General features: G+C 39.1%; 1 protein-coding gene across 1 annotated transcript in view; it reads right to left on the reverse strand.

Annotated features, from left to right (window-relative positions):
• Positions 1-25604, reverse strand: part of gabbr1b (gamma-aminobutyric acid (GABA) B receptor, 1b) — a 126049-nt gene that overhangs the window by 77846 nt on the left and 22599 nt on the right. The window contains exons 2-6 of the mRNA XM_081376984.1: positions 17260-17343; positions 14072-14136; positions 13228-13366; positions 4908-5093; positions 4782-4799 (exon numbers count right to left, since the gene is read on the reverse strand). Of these exons, the coding sequence (XP_081233110.1) occupies positions 4782-4799; positions 4908-5093; positions 13228-13366; positions 14072-14136; positions 17260-17335 (484 nt within the window). The 5' untranslated portion in view covers positions 17336-17343. The remainder of the gene's footprint in view (positions 1-4781; positions 4800-4907; positions 5094-13227; positions 13367-14071; positions 14137-17259; positions 17344-25604) is intronic.

The following is a 25604-nucleotide window of genomic DNA, read 5'->3' on the forward strand; positions in this document are numbered from 1 at the left end:
AGCAGTGTGCTTGTCTAATGACTAAAAGCCATAACAAACACAAAGCCTTCATTACACTCATTCTTAGCCACTTATTTCATCAAAAAATACACCACATCATCCTGTCTCAGCCACTAAAGCCTAATGATATCCACAGACAGAGCCTTCTGTGGATGTTCTGTATTTCTTTTTAATTGACAAGACGGTGTATTCAGTGCCAGAGATTTCAATACTCCCTAGTCTAATGCAGTACGTTGTCATTGTTTAGATCTATAAGCAGCTAATTAGCCATGCTTGTTATGGTAAGTATTATTATTACTCCTACTTAGGTAGTTAATGGGGTTAGTGGTTTGAACGACCCCATATTACATGTACATCTATGTCCATGTGATTTGAAACTATAAAAGATGGGAAGTTATATACTGTAGGGCTGAATAACTGCTAGGCATTTATTTATACATTTAGGTGTTGCTATGGTGTTGTATTTGCTTGCTATGCTGTCATATCTACAGTATTTATATATCTAATCAGTAATTGCAGTCAGCATCATTAACATTTTGTGTCATTTGACCTCTTGGATGGATTGGCTCATTATTTGCCACTGAATGATTTCAGTCTGTGTCCGAAGCAGCCTTAAATGAGATAGTTCACCCTAAAATGAAAATTAAGTCATAATTTACTCACCCTGTTGTTGTTCTAATGCCAAATGCCCTTCTTTCTTTTACCACGAAAGGAGAATTTTTCTGTCTTTTAAATGCCCCGCTCACACTCGTCCATATAATGGCAGTGAATAGCAAACAGCATTGTGCTTTTTAAAAAAAGATGCAAAGGTGTCAAATGAACTCATGAGTCACATGTTGTATATTCCAAGTGTTCTGGGGGTATACGACATGAAATATTCTGAGTTGAATATATCCATTTTGTTCATTGTTCATCTGTCAACTGTCATTCTGACTGTCAAGTACGCAGATACATTTTTGGGACTTGTAGGCGTTGTATTTCGTATTGCGCTTTTGTTAATCTTGATATCTTTTTTATATCTTCTTTATTGATATCTTTTTTTGTGTGTGTGTATGAGACGGAGTGAACTGCGGCGCTAACAGAGTCACATGAACGTGCACATTGCGTGTGCACCGAAGGCCAATGGCCAAGGTCAAGTTTTGTAAACCCCCAGAACACTTATATGAATATATGACAGACAGGTGTCAAATGGGATCATTCTGTGATTCTTTTGTGTCTTTTTTAAAAAGCATGATGCTGGTCGCTATTCACTGCCATTATATGGATGAGCACAAAATTCTCCTTTTGTGGTCCATAAAAGAAAGAAGGGCATATGGCATTAGAAAAACACTGGGGTGAGTAATCTATGACTTAAATGTTCATTTTAGGATGAACTATCCCTTACACAACTGTAATGACACAATAGATTAGACAGTACAAATGTGATCTGTAACAGTTGAAGGTACGTTCAGAGCCGTATATAGCCATTGGTGTGCTGATTATCATGGATGTTAGAAGAAGCAGGTGGCGTCAGAATGCATGTAATAACCTGGGAGTGTATTTCCAGCCAGGTAAAACTGTGAGAAAACACCATTTACTAAGTAGATGTAGCGCATAAATCATCTACTCTTCCCATCCCTCCTCCCAAATTGCTTTTTCTCTACCATCCTACTCTGTCTATCTCTCTTTTCCCACAGCCCCCTAATTTTGTGCCCTCTCTCCATCCCCCCCCCATCCCCTCCCTCTCTCCATCTCATTTCCCCTCCTTCATTTTCATCCTTCTCTCCTCTCTCATTTCCTGTTGGCCGGCCCTCCATCACCCTCTCTCTCAGTGTGCAGACATCACTGCCATATTGGGACAGTGACACCTCCATTAATCAATTTAGCAAACACCACGGGCTGATCTGCACACAGTGTCATGCACACGCGCACATGCCAAAACATTGAGGACGAGTATCTACAATTCATTCACCTCAATCTGGCCCTGTGGAAGTCAAGGTCATGCAGTCCATTGGGGAATTCGTACGCAATATAAACTAAGGTTGTGGTATGTTGGATTATGCACCACTGGATGGTACAGTCCCACTTCCTTTGTGGTAATTAAATAAAAATATATATATATACCATATGCATGCCATAGAGGGGATCTCATTGGTGAGGACTGAATAGCAGTCTTAAAAGGATGTACGGCGAGCTGTGCACTCAATACTGCCATCTTCAGACATGATTCTGGTATTGCATTACCAACATTAACTTGTCTAATGCTGCCCCCTACAGGTTAGTAAGGGACTCAATAACTACTGAATGAAATACTGCCCCCTTTTGACAGGAAAGTAGAAATCCAATTTACTCTTTTATTTGAGTGGGGAACTTCAAGGTACTTCAGTTTAGACAATGCCACTGATAGTATATTTCTTGAGAAAAAAAAAACATGGATTGTTTTCTATTGTAAAACAGATAATGCCTCCCCCCCCCAAAAAAAATATATTATACAAATAATATTATAATTCAAACAAAGAATAAAATAAAGAAAAAAAAGACTTTACATTCCCCTATTTAAAAGTACATGTTCACATACTGTTAAATTGAGTACTTATGGAAATTATATACTTTAAAATAAGTGTGTAAGTGTGAACTTAATGTAATGGGGCGTTTTTTCCCGCTTATTTGCATGTTAATTGCAATTAAATGAAAATGTATTATAGTATAAATTTATATTAAATGCAATCAGCTGCATTTTGTGTGCTTTTTTGACCCACCAGAATATCTTTATATATAATTTCTATTTTCTATGAAATATGGTTAAAGTGTACTGCAGAATGTACTGACAAGCATTTATAGTCAACTAAAATATAATTGAATGTAATTTCTGTCATGTTTTTAAATATATTTGTAATTGCAGTTTTGCAATGATGAAATGCAGTTTAGTATGTTTTAATATATCAACTTTAAATGTAACATCACATAACATACTACAGTTAAAATTATAATCAAGCACTTTACATGTGCTTTAGTTTGTTAGTCAACACATGAAACTGAATTTCTTTAAAAAGTGTACTTTTCTTCGCACAACAAAAGGTTTTTAAAACATAAGGATTTAAAATGTACTTTGAAGTAAAACTTTTAATTTGACATTTAAAGGGTACATTAAATTGTACTAGTGTATTAAAGGGACAGTTCACCCAAAAATGAAAATTATACCATAATTTACTCACCCTCAAGACATCCAAGGTGTAGCCTATATGACTATCTTCTTTCGGATAACTAGCTTCCGGCAGATGTCCGTAAGCAGCAATTTGCGGCGAAAGAGTAAATCCTGACCTGACGCATGATGCAATGACGGACGTAGAAGCACAGAAAATAGAGCAAAACAAAACACCGGTCTAAAACGAGACATTTTTAAGAGAAATGTCGGAGGATTTCGATATAAGAGAAGAGGAGCTTGAGTTTGTTGCACAGCCCTATTTCAGCGAGAGGCGTCTACACTTACGATACTCCTACATCCTAAAGGCTGATTTATACTTCTGCGTTGGACCTACGCCGGAGCCTCTACGCTGTAGGCAACGCGTTGGTTTTCATTTATACTTCTGCGTCGTTGTCCGCATTCACGCGCGCAGAGGGAGCATGTGAAACCCGAGGGAGCGGTCCTAGCAGACCAATCACAGCGCTTGCGTCCGCGTTGAGTTGACGCGTTGTTACATTTTTGGAGAGGTGCACGTCAGTGTACACCGAAGGGTACGCGCGCTACACACAGCCTACGATGTAGCTACGGCGTGAGTTCGACACAGAAGTATAAATTGGGCTTAAAGTCCCCATGAAATCAAAATTGACCCTATTTACTTTGTTAGCGCATATTACTAGTCTTGTGGTGAACAATTAATCCGTGCAAGAAAATATTTAAAAAAAAAAATTTTTTACCATGGTAATCTTTAATCAAAATCTGAAAATGCCCCTCCCCTCTGCATTGGAGGACCTTCTCTGATGACGTAGGTTTGAGGAATTGGTTTGGGCAACGCTTAACCACTCCCCTCAAACCGTTAGTCTGCTATGAGCAGAGATGGAGAGGAGGAGCGCTAGAGTAAAACCCTGCCCTCTGTTCAAAATTCCTTTTCACTGGGAAATACGTCACAACACTGGAGAAAAGTCGTTTGTAACTTCCGGTTCACGGGGACTTTAAGTCATACATCGCGTCAGGGGTTACTCTTGTGGCACAAGTCAACTTGCGCAGTATGCGTAAGTTCATCTGCCGGAAACTGGTTCTTATAGCTAATAGAGTTTTAAAAATGGATATTTTTCTTAAACAAATGGATCGCTTCATTGATTTCATGGATTACTTTTATGATGGATGGGTAAATTTTTCTGGGCTTCAAAATCTTGCCCCCCCATTAACTCCCATTATAAAGCTTGGAAGAGCAAGAATATTCTAAATATAACTCTGATTGTGTTTGTCTGAAAGAAGATAGTCATATACACAGGATGGATTGAGGGTGAGTAAATCATGGGATAATTTTCAGTTTTTTTTTTTTTAAATACACTTTTAAGATTTGATGAACAAGTGATCCAATGTATATATTACTTGATTCGCCAAAAATCAGTTTGACAAGATTTAAGAAATATGTTAGAGATTGCATATCCAGAGTTAACACTAGATATGTATCCAACCAAGGAGCAAATTGAATTTATGTAAAAATCAGAGCAGTGCAAAAACTATTTATGAATAAACCAGTGTCCATATCTCCTTAATAATTACAATATTGGTCTTATCATACTGTATAATGGAAAGAATACAAAATCATTCTTACCTGTATAATGTCTGTCATCTGCATTAGAAGCAAAAAAAAAAAAAAAAAAAACGAAAAAGAGAATAACAGAATTATAAGGTATGATTATAAAATTGATTCTGTAATTGAAAGTACATACATACTCACAGTGGCAGACGGGTTTGGGTGAGTCCCACTTGCCCAGCTTAGTGCAATGTGTGCTGTTTCTGCCCACCAGGATGAAACCCTCCAGACAGCTGTAGTGAAGTATCGTGTCCTCCACAGCAGGACCTGGAGGGTGCACCGTCACACGGCCGTTCTCCAGAGATGTCCACACCCGTGGACATGGCAGCACTGAGGCGCAAACAGAACAGCGAAGGGTCAGTTATTCAAATGTACGCCTTTTAAGATCCTTCAAAATCTAATTGAACTATTATATTGACTTGTGTCACGATCAGGTCCCAATGAAGAAAAAGGTTCAGACAGGTTATAATAAACAAATAGTTCTTTGATAAAACAAACTCAAGTAATCCATAACGCTAAAAGCTTTGTAACAGTGTGTATAGGATAAACAAATGAGCATACGTTTACACGTTCACACGATCAATACCAGACACTAACTGAATGAAAACTTGTTGCTTATAGGTGGTTTATATTCATTTAAGATCTATGTTTCCCTTTCATTCGCACACGTTCGATGTAACGCCGACGTAACACCGTAATTGGGATCGCTTCAGGGAGCCCTATCATCTTCGAGTGTCTACAGAACGAGCCAATGAACATTGGCGTGCGTGAATCGCGTCACGTGCCCTGCCCCACAGCGCAGGTATAAACAGGAAGCGGGTGCACGCACACATTGTCTTTCACTTTGGAGCTGAGTTTCTGTTGGTCTTCTGAATACAGACTCAAGCTACTGCGTTGAAGAATCCTCTCTCCTTCCTTGTATCCAGTGTTGGTGTGACGGCGCGAACAGCAAGTGGCCATGAGCTCAAGCTCAACGACTGCTGTTTTCACAGCATTGAAATTTCTGTCGGTTTTTGGTGGGCATTCCCTGAGAAGTGTTTACAGTACTGCTGTACATAACCGCCATTCCCTGGGTGCCTCAGCACTGTGGGGAGGTATTAAGATAGCATTTTTTTGTTTTTTCTTCACAAAAGAGCAACACTAGCGTGACCCAAGCTGATTCGGCTTGTGCGTTTCTGGATGCGGTCATTTGACACCAGCAGACGGCCACAATAGTTGTTGCTCGTGTTTGGGCATTCAGCACGCTGAGGTAGCTTTTGCGAATAGTTCATGTTCCCATTGCGGGAATATGACTATCGCAGTGTTGAGCTTACCTCAAGGGAGGTGCAGTCCTCTCGCATATGCCCCGATCTAGTGCTTATTCTGGACCTCAGAATAGGCCTACTTCGGTGCTTAGCCATGGGTATCTGAAGGTTACCGTGAGGGCTTCCCCACTGAGGCAATCTCCGTGGGCCCCTCACACCTCACTAACGCTGCTGCCGACAGAGCCTCCAAAAGAGCATGCTGGTCCTTCACATGGACGACCAGTCGTGTCTTTTGGAGTCTCCTGATGACCAGATGCCGGTTGCAGCATCGGAGGAGGAGCTTCAGTCCTCTGAAGATGAGGATTCGGCTTCGTTACCCCCTTTGAGGAGTGTAGCGTTGTCCAAGTCTGATCCAGAATGCTTTCCCGGGCCGCCGAGAAGGCTGTGTTTGTGTGGAACCCTCCATCACATCCTGAACCTTCTCGGTTGGATGACTGGTTTCTCGGGGCGGGCCGTACAGGTTCTCAGCATGCCGCGTCGGTGCCATTTTTCCCGTAGGTGCATGAGGAGCTCGCTAGGACGTGGACGACACCGTATAGTGCCAGAAGCCGTCCTAGTGGCTCCTCCCTCCTCACCACCCTCGATGGCGGAGCGGCTAAGGGGTATGTGGATGTCCCGCCAGTGGAGCGTGCCGTTGCGATGCAACTGTGTCCAGCGTCCACACGGCAATCCACGCCTCCCGTCCAAGGCATGTAAGTTTTTGTCCAGTCTTACGGCGAAGGCTTACAGAGCCTGTGGACAGGCTGCTTCTGCCCTATATGCCATGGCGCTCCTGCAGGTCCACCAGGTCCAGGTGCTCATAGACATGCACGAGGGTGGCCTCCGGGAGCTCCGTGGGGCAACTGACCTCGCCCTCCGGGCCGACGAAAGAAACCACACATTCCGTCGGTCGATGTCCACCTTGGTGGTCCAGGAACTCCACCTTTGGCTCAACCTGGCGGATATAATAATAATAATAATAATAATAATAATAATAATAATAATAATAATACATTTTATTTAAAGGCACCTTTCATGGCACTCAAGAACACCTTGCAAAATCCATAAAAGCAATGACATTAAACAATAAAACCAGTACAGCAACAAACATTACATCACATAAAAGCCTGCCTAAACAGATAAGTTTTAAAGGGCACCTATTATGCAAAATTCACTTTTACATGGTGTTTGAACATAAATGTGTGTTGGCAGTGTGTGAGCAAAACCACCCTAGAATAATAAAAATCCACCCAGTAGTTTTTTTACTATCTCAAAAAATCATAAGCACTGTCTCAGAACAACCTGTTCTAGATTTCCCTCACTGTGACGTAGAAATGAGCTAAGCCCCACCGACGTGATTTGATTGACATCTGGTTTTGGCATAGACCCCGCCCTCGGTGATCTGCATCCTTGTTTCAACGACAGTCGGTAATGTCTCCTAAGAAGTGTAGGTGTTCTGTTGTGGGATGTAAGAATGGACATACTAGTCTTCACTGACATCAGAACCACTGAAAACACAGCGGATGGATTTTATTTATGAAGAAAAGGCGCCACTTAAACTTCCTAAATACGAGAATCATGTTCTGACTGACTGTTTAGTGAACGAGGGTCAAAGTTAATCCTCAAGTGTGGATCGTTGCCTACTGTTCGCGATCCAACGTCACCTCCAGAAAAAGTAAGTGTATTTTATGATTTTTGAGCAAATAGTCATTTCAATCGATGTCAGCCAGTTCAACAACAAATGCGTCTAAAGCTATTTATTGTCGTCGTCATAGGATGTCTCAACAAACAACGCGTCAGACAGTTTTATGTCACGTAGGCATTTTTTTGCAGCATTTACAAATGTAAATAAATTAAGGTCTGCTCTATCTCCATAGACAGTAGGCTAAACGTCTATCTCCCTCCCCTTAAGAAATAAATAAATAAATCGTTTGTACTTAGCAAACGTTATCACAGTAGTGTGTGTGTGTGTGTGTGTAGTTTCAAAACATTGCGCGAACGTTATCACAGTTCGTGTGTGTGTGTGTGTGTGTGTGTTGCACATCCATATTGGCAAAGGGGACGCGATTAAAACTTTTTAAGTACATAAATGTATCAAATAACTATTCCGAGACGTTTAGTCCATTCTCATTCGACTCTGTGCCGCGGAGTCTCTTCATCATCTGGGTCCAGCAGCAGGGCGGGGATTATGCAGCTCATTTACATTTAAAGTGATACACACAAAACAGCTCTTTTTAAAACAGGCCCCAAAAATGACATTTTCAAATGGTTATAATAAATTAACTGTGGGGTATTTTGTGCTGAAACTTCACAAATACATTCTGGGGACACCCAAGACCATTATTACATCTTCTAAAAAGGGGCATAATAGGTGCCCTTTAAGACGAGATTTAAAGACTTAAAAAGACTAAAACTGAAGAAGAAAGACTAAAACTGTTGTGAACTTCTACAGAAAGTGAGTTCCATAAATGGGGAGCCGCATAACCAAAAGCTTGTGACCCCATAGAAGTTGTCCGAGTGCGTGGAAGAACAAGTGTAAGTGCAGAAGCCAATCTTAAAATGTGGGAAGAATATGAGGGACACCGATAAATATCGGTTCCTAGATGCCCCTCTTTCCCAGGTTGGGTTATCCGGCGATGCGTTTTTTGCCCAGCAGTTCTCGGCCGCCCAGAAGCAGACGGAGCGTGGTGAGACCCTGCGGTGCCCTGAACTCCTGCGAAGCCTCAGCAGCAGCCACCACCCAGGCCTCAGCGTGGAACAAGCCGCAGGAAGTCGTCCAGGCTGTTGCTAAACCAGGAGGCAAGCGAAGGTGCAAACGACCCTGAGACGGGTGACCAAGAGGTGGATCAGACTGCTCTTCAGGAGATGGTGAACGTGCCGCTCCTTCCCCCGGTGGAGGGCTGGGTGGAGAATTTTTTGTTTCCTTTTGTTTTTGTTCCCACAATTTAAAAAAAAAGAGCAGTTTCTGAAACCTCTGGGTCCCAAGATGGCGCGCTTGGCAGTCGACGACACTATGCCTTGTCACCCTTAGGCCCCTCTTTAATCGCTAGCGAGCAGCACATTCGCACACTCACTCTGCCCTTTGACCTGCGTGTCCTGAACCGGTCCCTTCACAGGCTGTCGTTCATGATGCTTACGCAGAAACGCATTTTCAAGTGCATCTATCCCCAAGATTGGTGTGCAGCGATCGACCTGAAGGACGCATACTTTCATTTCTTGATTCTCCCTCGACACAGACCGTTTCTTCGCTTTGCATTCGAGAGGCGGGCATATCAGTTCAAAGTCTTACCCTTCCGACTGGCCCTGTTGCCCCGTGTCTTTCCCGCTGGGAAAGCACGACCTGATCGTCAGGTTCCTGAGGGGGTTCTGGTTACACTCTCTGTAATAAAGAGTCAGTTCAGGTTCTGTTACACTCTCTGTACCCTCTTGGGATTTGTCTCTGGTCCTTTCGGCACTTCAGCCTTGAGCCTGAGTTAAAAATTTTGTCCTGTAAAACAGTACTCCTGGGGCCGGCTTCACAAAGCTATTTTAGACCGGTCTATAGTGTTAGACAATTCTAAAATGTGCTCATAGACTAGTCTAATGCAAGTTAAAAAATGAAGACTGACTTAATTTAGACCAAAAAAATTAGACACCTTACCCCCAGGCTAACTTAGGTCTTAAGGGGGTCGCACACCGGACGAGAAGCGCAGCGCCGCGCCGCGTCTAGGACAGCTCGAGGTATCGCACATCGGACGCGCATTTTCTCTGTTTATGGCCGCAATACTGTTATGTTTAAGGACATTATGGAATTAAGATAATGTCTGTAGGCTACTATGTTACTATACAATTAAATACAATCGTTGCAAACTAAAGTCTGCAGTCTGAACACTTTACCTCAGAGCGTCCGTTAACTGAATGAATTGAGAATATCACCTGAAAATCCGATAACATCAGCAGTTTTCATCCACAAAGCTGACTTCTGTAAATGAATGTAAAACTAAATGTATATTGCAGGACAAGGTGAAGTCAGTATATACATTAACGACGATTTGAGACAAATATGAGACAAAAATGTAAATGCCGAATGGTGCCGCCGGTTTGCACTGCGTTGAGATTTTATGCAACATGAATTTTTCTGAATGCTGTTGGTGACACAGTGGGTCTCAGCAAAGCTTCTGTGTCACGGGTGGTATACAGGGTATCTTGTACCATGTTTTTGTATCTTTTCTGTACGTCTTTAATGCAATTAACGCTGTTAACTGTCGTAGCAATCTTTTTCCAAATTAAACATTTCTTCTTGTTACTACATTCTCCGCTAAATTTCCCAAGTTAAATGTCCCTGTAACTGTTATACTCCTCTAACAAACACATATTTTCCGCTGGGGTAAACTGCACTGAGCGGTTGAATGTTCTTACTCGATCCGCCATGTTTTTTATTTTAAAAAGTGTCTTATTTTACCCAGAATGCATTGCAGTATAGTCCTACTTAAGATAGTCAGAAATGATCACATTCATCTAATCTTTCCTAACGATCCGCTAGCTACCCGCCCCATAAGCATGCCGTCCAAAAAACGCGTCTCTGTAGGCAGCCTAGGCTCTGAGATCTGCACACAAAAAGGCAGCCGTGCACGAGTGCAAAACCTCACAACACCCACCCCTGTCGGTGATAGTTTGGAACACTATTTATTTTGGTTTTGAGTGGTTGGTGAAACCAATTGTTTTTGTGTGCAGATCTCAGAGCCTAGGCTGCCTACAGAGACGGGTTTTTTGACGGCATGCTTATGGGGCAGGTAGCTAGCGGATCGTTAGGAAAGATTAGATGAATGTGATCATTTATGTTTGGGCCTGAAATCGCTGATACAACATGTAAGTGCTTTGTGCAAAGGTCTGATTTAGATGTCTATCTGAAGTCTGACTATCTACTATATCTAAGTCATAGTCAAAGTCTATCTTTGTGAAACCGGACCCTGGTTGCATTGGCCTCCAACAAGAGGGTAGGGGACCTGCATGCATTTTCGGTCGACAAATCATGCCTAGAATTTGGCCCGGCTAACTCTCACGTTATCCTGAGACCCTGGCCCGGATACGTGCCCAAGGTTCCTACCACTCCCTTCCGGGACCAGGTGGTGAACCTGCAAGTGCTGCCTTTTGGAGGAGGCAGACCCAGCCCTGGCTTTTCTCTGTCCCGTTCGTGCTCTGCGTCTATATGTGGACAGAACGCAAAGCCTCAGGACCTCAGATCAGCTCTTCGTCTGTTACGGAGGCCAGCAGAAGGGAAAGGCTGTCTCCAAGCAGAGGATGGCCCACTGGATAGTGCATGCCATCGCCTTGGCTTACGAAGCCCAAGGCGTGCCTGGCCCACCCAGGTTGAGAGCCCACTCCACTAGGAGTGTTGGGCGCTGGCACACTGCGCCTCGTTGACAGACATCTGTAGAGCTGCGGGCTGGTACATTATATGTTTTCCAAACAAAACCTCAGAATCAGCGCACACACAATGCATCAGAACATCAGTGTTCAGAAGCAGAGAAAGTCTCCTAGAGCCACCGTAAATACACAGTAATTGTCATTTTTGTATTGTTGACATTTCTAAAAAGAAAGCATACATATGTCTGAAAAGCTTGTTTAGTAAATACTTGGTACATTTTCAATCTCCTCCACTGACCAGTTTGTATAAATATATTAAAAAGAAATGTTTCCTGATCATGTGACACTGAAGACTGGAGAAAATTCAGCTTTGCCATCACAGTTATAAATTAGCCTACCTTTAATATATATTCAGTTGCAATTTTAAATTCTAATAATATTTCACAATATTACTGTTTCTGTATTTTCGATCAAATAAATGCAGCTTTGGTGAGTATATTACTTTATAAAAAGTTTTTAAAAATGTTACTGACGCTACTGTATCATGTAAATAGTGTACAGATGAAATACCTGGATGATTTACAGTACTCCATTTGCCAATATGTGCAATACACAACAGATAACACTTCATGGAATACTAGATGCTGCTTGACTTAACCATCTATTTCAAGTGTGATTAATCCAATTTAAAAAAGTCAAGAAGGAGGTGTGCAAAATTGCAGCTGATTTGATAAGGTTTTTTAATAACTGAAATAGACACTGAATTGATGAGGTCATGTGACAGCAATGTAGCATACTAATGTCTGAAATGCTTATCATTGTGGACTGCGTACCGTTTCAATGAATTCCTCACAATAGCAGCCACTGTACAGTGTACACTGTGTACTATGCACTAATGATCATCCTTGCGCAAGGGAACCCCATCCTAATCTTTTTTTTTTTTTAAATAGGCACATATATATATTTGTATGTATAAAGACCCAGTTAATACAGTAAAAATGTATATAATAAATTGTAAATAATAGAGTGAGTAATAAATAAAGTGTAAATATTATTTGGAAAATACTGTGTTTAGTCTTTATTACATTACCTTATTACGTTTCATTTCCCTATACATTATAGTACTTTACTGTTAGATGCATTTATTTATTTAATTAAAAAGTTTAATTGATCTAGTTTAAGCTAGTTGAAGCTTATTTTTAATTATTTACTTATGCACCACAGACTTTTCCACAGACCCAAAGTTGTCTTTAGTTCATTAATTTTGAGACACAGTTAGTCTGTGGTAATTACAATTAGCTTAATTTAAGAATAAGAGATGTCAAAGAGAAGTTAGCTATCATTTTGATACAGTAGATAAAAATACACGTTTGACTTACTTTGGGAAAAAAAAAGTGAAAGAGAGATAGAAACAAGAGAAAGTTTTCAGACTGAATCATCTGCGCTGTTGACATTTTCACATTATGTCCTAATCTAAACCAGATCTATGCGTTTCCCTGATAAACAAGTTTACTAGCGAACTGTAAAGAACTTAACACTTGTTTTAATCTATCATATTTCCTAGACTTTATACTCCGTAAAAATTCATTTAGAGCTCATTTAGTACATTTACGTTTATAGCATTCACTAACCTTAAGCAATGTTTTAATAATTTTGTTTCTGAAGATGGATGAAATTGTCATGTAAAGTTACTGTAACAAAATATCTCAATCAAAAAGTTAGTCAAAAGCCAAAACATTATAAATGTGGAAACTCTTCATGCTTCTACTTAAGATATGTTTTATCTAAAAACATTGTAGACATTTGCAGAAAACAAAAGAAGGAGTTGAACATACAGCATTTGCTGCGCTGGTTCAGGTCAGTCCAAGTGCCATCAGGGAGACACTTCCTAACCTTTGGTCCCACAATCACTCTGCTCCCTCTGCAGATGTACTCGATTTCATAATCCACCGGCAACACCTGAACACTACGAATCTGCATCCAGAAAGAGATAACTCTGTTACAACAAATCTAATCACATAATCACTGTTAAAAAGTATAGGGTCAGTAACATGACTTGGGACTTTTATTAAATTTACCAAAAGTGACAGTAAAGACATTTATAATTTTACAAAAGATTTGTATTTCAAATAAATGCTGTCCTTTTGAACTTTCTATCCATCAAAGAATCCTAATATATATATATATATATATATATATATATATATATATATATATATATGTGCATAGGCCTATGGTTTCCACAAAAATATTAAGCAGCACAAATGTTTTTAACTTAAGAAATGTTTCTTGAGCAGCAAATCAGCATATTACAATAATTTTTAAAGGATAATTTGACACTGTAGACTGGAGTAATGATGCTGAAAATTCAGCTTTGCATCACAGGAAAAATTTGCATTTTAAAATATATTGAAATAGAAAACACATTTTTTAAGTTGTAAAAATATTTCACAATATTTCACTGTAATACTACTGTATTAATATAATATACTGTACTGTATTTTTGATCAAACAAATGCCCCATGGTCAGCATAAAATACTTATTTTTTTAAATATTAAATTAATATTACCGACCCCAAAATTTTCAACAGTAGCATAAACTTGTCCATCTCTCCTCCAAACTCACACAGATGCACATTTTTAATATAATACATTAATAATAAATTAAATACTTCACACCTGTTCCTGGGTCAGGCCCCTGTATCTGATCCCTCCATCTCTTGGCGGGCGAATGATAGCACAACCTGATGGGAAAAATACGTAGATAATCAAAGATAATCATGTTTTCTGAAGGATATCTGTGAAATCCTACTTATTACATTTACATTTATCACAATCTGCAATGCTCGTTTTGTCCATAAGATGGCAGTCTCTCCTTTCTGAACATCTAAGGTAGCTTAGAGCTAGCAGAAGCAACGGCGACAGCCATGATGGAAGCTCGTGTGACGGCCTGAGTCGTTTGTTCGAATTTGCCATTCTTGCCACTATTATTAAATAGGATGCTATAGGCCTATATATATATATATATATATATATATATATATATATATATATATATATATATATATATATATATATATATTATCTTCCACTTGACTAGAAACTCCCACAAAAATGTAAAACCAACTTTACAATGGTTTCACTAGCAGAGCCTATTGTAATTACTGAATACAAATATAGGCATATATAGTACTAGTACTCCTCAACACAAAATTTTCCATTATATTTGAGTCATTCATGCCTCTGCGTAAACGTCTGCGTGTCCCCTGGCCTCAAGGCCCTGCTGTCAGAATTAAAGAGCGCTGTAGCTGTAGCCTGTCATTACAGCCTGGTTCACCTATAGTGTCAGCAGCTAATTACAGTCATCACAAAACCCAGTGCCCAGGGGCAAGACAGACCAGCAATGACTGTGTGCACTAGTGTGTTCACACGTGCCTGTGTGTATTAGTCATTTTGTATGTAAGGGTATTTTTAGGGACAAAAACATGAGCAGCATTATCAAAATCAAATGCTTCCCATTGGCTCGCTTTTTACAGCTTCGAATAGACTGTAGAGTTGTTTAAAATGCCAAGCCTACTCTGCACAACATGTATTCTGGCATTTTGCGTGACTGCACACTGTATTCAAGAAGACCACGTACACACTGCAGATGAACACGGCATTCACTGAATGCTTAATCTCATTCTGTATATGGAACGGGTCAGGATGATCGACTAGTCATCAATATCGCCACTTTGTTAGCTTTCATTTTTTTAGCAGTGTGGTTTAACACCTTAACTGTCACCATCCCACTAGAAGGAAGCTTGACGCTCTATTTATTGCCTTTTTTTCTTATAACATATTTTTAGTAATCATGATAAATTAGGTAGCTACCATTTGAAAGCTTACAAACTCAAAATTCATCCTGTGAAAACCATTTTGAATTTGGACATTGCGTTACCATGGAAATGGCACTGTAAATTATTTTTAGTAGGCTCCTCCCCTAGTGGGCGGTGTCAGGTTTGATATTACAAAATTTATAGTATATTATAATATAAAATATAAAATTTATATATTTTTTTCCTACTATGAAAGTCAACTGTCGGGTTTCTGTCATTCTTTAAAATATCTTCCTTTGTGTTCAGCAGAAGAAAGAAACTGAAACAACTTGAGGGTGAGTAAATGATGACAGAATTTTAATTTTTAATTGAATTATTCCTTTAAGGTACAAGGTAGGGTACATACAAAGTACATCTGTAGACAGAGTGGTTTATTCAAAAATTACTCGATGCTAACAAGTCTCCATCGCTAATATTAATCTAGTCAAAAAATGGTTAACATCAAAAAAGGTTAAACTGTTGGCTTCCATGGTTTTATGTTTGCCAACATCTTTGTTTTTTTTTACGTCCATGTTTCTTGTTTACTAGACAAAACATTGGCAATGGCTTTTATTAAAGGCTATTATAAATGGCAGTCAACGCTCATCTGACAGGCAATACACTGTGACAAGAGATATTCCACAGGCTCTTGTTTCTGTTCAACAGGCCATAGAACAGGACAATTATGCATGGGGGGGATTATATACGTGAGGATTTATGTACTTATTATAGCTGTCAGACATCTAATATTGTTGATATTGTGTTTCATTAGTCCTTCAGCTAGGACAAAGTAGACTAGCTAAGCTTGTAATATCTGAGATAGGAAGGAAGCAATTAGAGCTGGATGGAGAAGACGTGAGAAAAAATTCAATTCTAGATGCTGACTGATGTGACCCATGAATAAGATCATTTTACACACCTGGAATATCAACACACTACATAGCAAACAGAAACAATTAAACAAATAGATGCACACAAAAACTGACACACAAATCCCTTGAAATGCTCTCTCCCTCACACATTCACACATGTTGGGTTTTTGTTTTATTCTACCATAACCCTACACCTAAACCTTACAGAAGACGTTGTTTTTGCATAATAATATATATATATATATATATATATATATATATATATATATATCATTTATTATGATTTATAAGCTGTTTTCTTCATGGGAACCAAAATTATGTCCCCATTATGTTTTCCTATCCTTGTCCCCACAACAATACCTGGAACACACACACACACACACACACACACACAATTAAAGTTGGGGGCCAAGACCTTTTTCTTATTCAAAAAAATAATTTCTTTGTAATTGAAATAAAGCTGACAAAAATAAAAATGTAAATATTTGATTATTTAAATTAATATTTAAAAAAATATATAAAAAATTATAAATTAAAAAAATGTGTTGCCTTGGAAAGTAAATTAAATCAAATAAGTTGAAGTACTAAAATTAAAACTAAAAGTAACTAATGTAAAAAAATATATAATAATTTGAAGCAAAACAGAAAAAAACGAATAAAAATGACTAAGCAAACAAAATTAGTAAAATCAAATTCCAATTTAAAATTTAAATAAATACTAGTATATAAATAAAACTAAAATAACCGGTTTCATTCAGTAAAAATACTGGAAACACTGCTCTGAAATGTATGAAATTAGAAGTGAAATTATGTTTTGGCTGAGTTCTGAACTTTGCAGTTTGTGAATGAAAGAAAAACTTTTATTTGATGTGATACATCCACGCCACTAGGTGTCAGTATAAGTCCAAGACAACCATATCGGCCAGTACAAAACAAACACCATATTACTGAGTGCACCTTTAAACACAAATAGTATTGTTTAGTTTTTTTCTTTAGTATATAATTTGTGCTGAATTACAGTTTCTATCCTTATAAATAAAGACTTTAAAAAACACAACTGAAAACAGCAAATACAGGAAATTGAAAAGTTACACAAATTTCTATGTAAGAAAAAAAAGAGCAAACACATCTCCATTACCTGTGGTCGTATTACGTGAGGCTATGGTGAGCGAGAAAGACCCGAGGAGAAACGAAAGAACAAACGCGAGGGCCATTCTTCCACCTGCAGAACAAGAGAAAGAGAGAGTTGATACATTATCAGAAGAGGAACGGGTGAGTGTGAAAACCCTAAGAGAGTGATGGCGAGTGATTGTCTAAGGGTGTGAGATGAGTGTGAGAGATGCCCCTAAAGGACGAGAGGAAAGGAGGAAGTACAGTAGAGTAGGGAAGAGACAGGAAAGTGGTGGGGAGGTTGAGAGGAGGAGGCATGGGGCGAGTTGAGAAGCAGAAGGGTAGCGAAGAAACGCCACTTGCGGACAGACGGATCTGAACAGCTGATCTCCTCTTCTAGATTCACAGTTAGTCTACCACGACCAACCAAATGAGTCACTCGCGGCAGGGTGCCTTCCCTTACTCAGCCTACAGATCTGCTTAATATCTGCATCAAGGTGCAATAACTGCCCAGCCATCCCCCATCAATATTCCCTTTCCGCCTAGCTGCTTTCTGACTCAGACGCGCCAACAAGCGCCACTGTTGGTGTACATGGGGGTGGACAAGATGAATGATAGCTGTTGTTTCAGTCAATGGCTATTGTGTATTTATTGGTGTTGTTTTTGACATCAAGGGTCCCATTTTGTTAGTAGCAGCATATGCATAGCAATTGAGATTCATATGCAGTAGACACTTAAGTCTTGAATTTGACTGGCTGAGCAGCATTCCTAAAATGATAACATAGTAACAATGATAACAGCATATGAAAGCATAGATCACATGATAACAACACTGTACATTAGTGAAGGGGATTTTTCAGTGACTTTTTCTGCAGATTGCACTTATGGCAGGAGATGATGACAAGTGACTGCTTTTATAAGTGAATCACTGATTTATTGCCTCAACCAATTAATTCAACAACACTAATTCATTGAGAATGAAACAAGTGACCGTCTTTATGCACAAGTTATTGAATTAATGACTCAACTGATTCCTTCCACAACACTAATTCTTTCAGGAATGAAACAAAGTGCTGTTTTTAAGAATGAGACATTGAATCATTGACTCGGCCAATTCATTCAAGGTATGAAAGAAGTGACTGTCTTTATGAGTGAGTAATTTAAATAATTGACTCAACCAATTCATTCAACAACACTGATGTAGGAACAAAACAAGTGACTGTCTTTATAAGATATTTAATGGCTGCCTCAATTGACTTATTTAAGGACACTAACTCATTCAGGAATGAAAAGGTGACTGTATTTATGAGTCAATGAATCTTTAACTTAATCGATTAAAAACACAGATTCATTCAGGAACAAAACAATTGAGTGTCTCAAGTTAAGAGTGTCTTTAAATCACTTCCATCGAGAAGCATCCAACTGTGCATTAATCTTACAATTTGACTTAAAGGGACTATATGTAGAATTCAGAAACCATTGTTATTAGCGACACCAGTGGCCTTTAAGTGAACTGCAGCAAGCAACTTATTGCTTGTGCTCGCACTCATGCACACATTCCATAGTGAGGCGAGCGAGTCTGAGCCAAATCAGTGACGTAATGTACAAGAGACTGAACGTCATTCAAGGCCATGAAATAATCACAACGAAGTTCCTTTTCGTTATTTACTTAGAAGTAAAAAAAAGTTGAAAATACCTTTGCTGCAATATAGCCTACTATTAACGAATATCGTGATGCCATCCATGCTGATGAGAGCGACTTTTAGATGAATAGGCTATGTAAATATGCGCTCACTTTCCTCTCAATAATAAAATAAATACACAACAAAAATGACAGCACTGAGAAAACAGCAGTTATGAAAGCATCTGACCATAGCGATGTGGATATGTTTGCACCAGCTCTGCAATTGTCGGCATCATGTCGAAAGATTAGGTAATTAAAATTACATTGTTATGATTATAAATATATTTGAGACTAGACCATACAGTATAGAGCTGGCTATGTGGTATATTTTAAATTAATCCCTTTTTTTGCATCACACATTGACATTACAATACAGAATGGCTCTTTCCTTATCCTAAACATTGTATAAGCATTCATTAATGTGTCTTTGTAGTAGACCTAATCATTACAGATTAACTTTGTTTATGTCAATGTTACCGTGAAATAGCAAAAAAAAATATTTTATTTTATTTTGTGTTGGAGACTGTGATGTGCTGTGCATTTGTTGACATTAGTGGACTCCATCTGGAATAGAATGGAAGGCTCTCGGGAGCACGGGTAAACATCACATCATTTTGATTTTCCCAGCAAAAACGTCCTTCACATTAAAATCACTGCACATGCTTTCATAGACAGCCTAGGAAGGTCTCGTTTTTTTAAGTTTCATCACAAGCTGTTTACACATTGGCAATAAAAATAAAAAAGATTAATAGATGAAATTTATTTCATGTAGCGCTTTTAAACCATGTATTATGTTGCAGCTCCTAACAACGTTACTGCCCAAATGGCGAGTAAAGCCAATCACTAAAGCCAATTTCTACTTGCATTTGGAGCTTGGCGAGTGCTTATTTTGAACCTTGTTGACAACATCGAAGTAAATGGGAACATTGAAAGGAAGATGTACTGTATACTGTAATAGCAGGGCATGTTCATCAGTCCCTATAATGAGTGTGGAATTGCAGGGAAGCAAAAGAAAAATATGCTTCAAAGAGCTGTAAAACCACAGAGAGACAAATCTGGGACATAGAGCACGTAAACCACCAGCTTCGTACGCGGAACTGGGGCCAATGCACACACACGCTCACATTCACTCATACACAATCTGATTAGACAGCCAACAATCAACCAGGACTAATCTACATAAATTAATTTCACCCAAATGATATGCTAATTTAAAATACAGGTAGCAAAGCAGGAAGTCTCAACTCCAACAGAATGATTTACACTTCCTGCGCTGTAATCACAATGGAAGCAATTTCTAGAGATTATTCACGGCTTCTAACTGTTCTCAAAGGAGTATGAACGAGTATATGAGCCATAACACATTTCATCCCACACTATAAAAGCAGACAAGGTTTTCCGCCGTGGGAGAGCAGTGTGCTGTAAAGGCGGTCTTTGCATGAAAGGCAGGTTAGGATTAATTTTAGCTGAAGAAGAAAGATTTTCATGAATGCAATGAACATATGGAACTGCCGTACAGCCTTGACAGGAAAAAAGAGAACGAAAGGGAGAAATAGACAGAAGCTAGCATGCTGCCTTGCTGTCTACTGCCTACATTGGCAGCTGTCTTCTAAGGGGCTGTGCACACAGGACATGTTCTTGCGTTCTGTCTACGCTAATTGTTGGTCTATGGTAAATATGGACTAGACAAACATCTTTGTTCGTTACGGAACGTCTCGCACCACAAGTGTGTTGCTCTTACGATTCTATGCCATGTTAAAAATAGTTTATGATATGCAGTGCAGTAAATAAATGTCAGTTTTAAAGTCCCCGTGAACCGGAAGTTGCAAACGACTTTTCTCCAGTGTTGTGACGTATTTCCAAGTGGAACGGAATATTGAACAGAGGGCAGGGTTTTACTCTAGCGCTCCTCCTCTCCATCTCAGCTCATAGTAAACTAACGGTTTGAGGGGAGTGGTTAAGCGTTTTCAACCCAAGCCGTCAAACTGACGTCATCAGAAAAGGAAAGCCATTCCAGACCGGAAGTAACTTTTCAGATTTTGATTAAAGATTACCACGGCAAACAATTTTTTTCTGTGTATTAACTTGCACAGATTAATTAGACTAGTAATATGCGCTAACAAATAGGGTCAATTTTGATTTCATGTCGACTTTAAAAGGGCTTCTCAGATTAACCTTATTTACATATGTGCAAGGATATTGAGTGTTAAAGGTAGTTGCATGCATGTCCATAAGCTTTTTGTAATTAACATCAATATTTTAGGATACAATTTAAACAAATGTATATGGAAATTTCTTCTGCACAGCACTTCCCCCCCATAGTTTTATTTTATGGTCCTGAAGTCTTTCAAATGATATGAGCTCATTAAAGCAGCACATATAATAATTAGCAAAATGCCATGACAACAAATTTCCAAAAGTATTTAATGTCAAGCAGGCTACCCATTAGCAAAGGTGTAAAGGAGTTAATGCCGCTATAAACGTGCCTTCTGTTCAATTCTGTTACGGTCCATCAAGCTGTTTTTTATGCTAGGATGTGTCCTGTATGAATGTGCCTGTGAAGGAATCATCATAATAGAAATGTAGCCACATAAGAGACTGATTTAGAATGCTAAATAAACATTGTGCAACACAAGCACTACATAGTGCTCCTCACATGAAGCACACAAGAGTTGTGTCCCAAATGACATACTATGCAGATACACTTATACTATGCACTATACTCAACCATTAAGTGTATGAGGTTATAAAGATTATACTGTCATCTAGCAGTGGAGTCTGATAGCCCTTCTCTATTGTCTATGTAAGTAAAGCTGCGACAGTAGAGTGTATGAGGTGCCCAACATTCCACAGTTTTTTTTAATTAATAAAGTGCATCATCTGGGTATTAAAAGTGCACTTTTTCTTGTTTAAATTTTCAGGGTGAGCACACTACTTCACACTGCTTATACTACAAAAATGGCTTATAGTGCATAAGTACGCAAATTGGGCCGCACATAAGATATTTGACACGGCTGATTCAAAAAGATTTTGGTGTTAAAGTAGCAAGTTGCTAAGCTAACTAGGTGATACTGTAATAATCATAAAAAGCACACACATTTTATTTAACTTTTTTTATCAAAACTTTGTCATTCTGAATTAAATAAGTATATTTCATACTTTTTACTCCACTGCATTTCATAAAACATCATTCCTAGTTATTTTGAACTGAAGAAATCATCACTCACTCCAAGACTAGATGGCATTTCATTTGTGAACAAGCTGATTTTTTTCAATTAACCTGTTTAATCGGTTGGCAAATCGAACTGGGGTGCGTTTCCCAAAAGCATTGTTAGCCAACTATGGTCGCAAGTTCTGTCGTTATCAACATAGTTCAACTAGTCGGTGTTTCCCGAAACCATTGTTCCAACGAACATTCGCAAACAGCATCGCAAAGTTGTATGGTTGGAACGCCAGCTCTCGAAATGTGCTTAGAAGCATAGTTTCTAGATTGCATGACACGTGGACTTAATAAACCCTTATCTTGAGCAAAATAACCAAGATGACATTCAGTACAACCTGTGTCTTTTATTGTTTTATAACAGTCTGCGAAGACTGCGCATGTGCGAACATGCTCTACTAAGTAAGAACGAGCCTATGATTGAATCTGGAAATAAAGCGAAATAACTGAGAAAAATTTGAAATAGTCCTCAGATGCCATGTCTGTAATTTATATCAAAACATCTAGCATTAATTCGATCTCAAACAGTTTCATTAAAAGAAGTCGTTACTCCACCACGTGTGTGACGTCATAAACCAACGTGGTTGAACGACCACTTTGCGACAATATGGTTTCGGGAAACAGTCGTGACCCTGTCCCAAATGGCACCCTAAGCACTTGTGGTCTTCCTACGAGTCCGCACTTTCATGACGTAATGCCGCTTTGACTGTCGGGAAGAAGTCTGCTGCGGCTCGGAAAAAGTGCGCATCAAGGGCGCATATCGACCGCAGAGGGTGACAAATGGGACACCCTACGGTCTCACGGACTTAACGGACACGCGGCAGCCATTGTAAGTCCACAAGACTGAAAGTGCATATGAAGTGTGCCATTTGGGACAGGGCCTTAGTTGATTTCTTCAACGATGCATCGAACTATGGTAGTGAAGCATCGAGTTACGTCGTTGTTCAGGAAACGCACCCCTGAGCGATTCATTCGTGAATTGGACTGATCTGATTGGATCTGTTCTTGAGTCAGCAACTTACTGATTCAAATGATCCGGTCTACACTTAACAATTCACGGAGTTCACAAGTAAAAAAAAAAATTAAAAAAAAGTAATTTACTAATGCCGAATGTTAGGATTTATCATTTTTAAATGAAAATCAAATTTAGGTCGACTGTCAGTGACAGTGTGAACTAAATCTGCTGTAAAAGGGTGAGCTTTTTAAGTCCCATTGTATGAAATGGCTGAATGTGGACATGTCCACATTTGTGTATCACCACAGATCAATACAAGTGTCTGCCTTATCTTCTACTTGACAATTCATAATAATTGATAATTATGTCAGACTTAGGTGCTGTTTACACGACACCATTTCAACTATAAACGGAAGACTTTTTATGCGTTTTGGCCATTCATTTACACGACAACGGCGTTCTGGTGGCTTTTGAAAACTTTTGAAAACGGGTTATCGTCTTTGTGTAAACTAGGCTTTTTAAAGCTGTGGTGGGGAGGGGGGGTGCATACGGACATCATCACAAGTGGTTATAAGAATTACACAAATCAACACAACATAACATTTTGCCATGATGAAAAATTAAAGGTTTCTTACAACAGACTCAAGGATGATACATGTTTTCAAAGCGTTTGTGTTCAAAGGTTTTGAAATTTTCTTAAAGGATTTAAAACAGGACTTTATATCAGAGGAACATTCCAAAATTGGGATTACAGTGAATGTTTCTGGCTTTGTGAAGATGAAATTTACACAGAAGACAAAGTAATAATAGAGTATTATCGAGATTAACATCCTTAGAGTGAAAGTCAGAAAAAAAAAATTATAAATTATGTAATTTGTGTCAATAGGCATGTGCGTTCTGCTCGAGTGCACTGTAGTAAAAGAATGCGTATGTATTCTTTCTTTACAAAGTGACATTGTCAACTACCTGGCATGCATAATACAGCGTTATAGTTTTCGCGGATCCGTGTGAACGGGGATTGTTCAGCTAACGTTGTCATCTGTACAAAGAAAAAACTTTTACGTTTTTAGCACATCGTTGTCGTGTAAACGTACCCTAAGCTGTAACTTATTTAAGCTCTATCTGTGTGTCTAGTACTGTATATTATAGCCCCCCCTACCCCCACCCACTCTCTCACACACACACACACACACACACACACACACACACACACACACACACACACACACACACACACACACACACACACACACACACACATATTTTGAGCACTAGGATGGAGTATATTGCTAAATAAATAACCAATTAATCAGTCCTATTTGCCTTTAAGACCCTTAAGTACATTGAGTAATCAAGTACTTTTTTATTTTTACTCAAGTAAAATGGAAAAGGAGTACTTAATACATAATACTTTTACTGGAGTATTATTTTATTAGGGTATCTGAACTTTTACTCAAGCACTTGATTTGTATACTTCATCCACCACTGCTTAAAATGTTGTCCAGGTAGACAGCTTGCTAGATTTTGGAACCGCTATTGTCAGAGTAAGGCTCTGATGCTAAGGTATAGTAAAGAGGAGATTGTGACTGCTGCTTTGTTATGTGAAAATTAAGCTAATGAAATGCTCTTGCTGCAGTGCAGGGTGAATGCACACACACATACACACACAATCTGACAGTGGCATGAAGACAAGGGCTCCACCTGAGGCGTAAAACTGACCTCTTGGTAGCAAGCTCTCGTCTTTCTCTCTCTAACATGTTCTCTCTCTCTGGCTTGCCACAATTGTTTTCTTTATTGTATCCTTCCAAAACCATTGCTGTCTTTCTCTTTCCTCCCTATTCAGTCTTCTTTTATCTCTCTACAAAGCAATTATGCTCAATCTTTCTCCCCTCCATCTTTCTAACTGTCTTGTCTCACGAAAACAACATTTCACTCAAACGGTTTCTCACACCATCTACTCATTATACGCAGTCTGATTGCAATACGCAGCGCTAAAAACCGCCACCATAATCTCTGCATATTTTTGATTTACGCCACCCTGATTGAACACCTAAATATTCAAGATTGGGTTCATTCAAAATGACCATTTTAAGAATCGGTCAATGAAAAACATACCATTGTCCACTACTCCGAAAACTGAGGTGAAAACGTCCCCTGCAGTGTTTATGTTGGATACAGCCCTGGCACGCACACATTTATGCACATTCACTTGGTAAATGACAGGTGACAATCTCTGTATGGACAGTGAAAGCAAAGCACGTCTCTTTTTGACTGGAAACCAAAGCTGAAAACTGCCTAATTCTGTTGCCAGGCAACCATTCATATACCCTCCTTCCGTTTGCTCTTTGACTGCTGTCAGACTTTCTTGATGTTGTAACCCCCGGTGACACGCTGTCTTCACCAAGCCTCTGTAAACGAACCCTCTTACCCATCTGACTGCAGAGGTGATGAGTGAATTCGATGGTTTCACCGCAGTGTCTTATCAGCACCTAATCTAGCGTGAATGTGTGGATT

This window comes from Scardinius erythrophthalmus (assembly GCF_964197995.2).
Source record: "Scardinius erythrophthalmus genome assembly, chromosome: 10".
NCBI classification, from domain to species: domain Eukaryota; kingdom Metazoa; phylum Chordata; class Actinopteri; order Cypriniformes; family Leuciscidae; genus Scardinius; species Scardinius erythrophthalmus.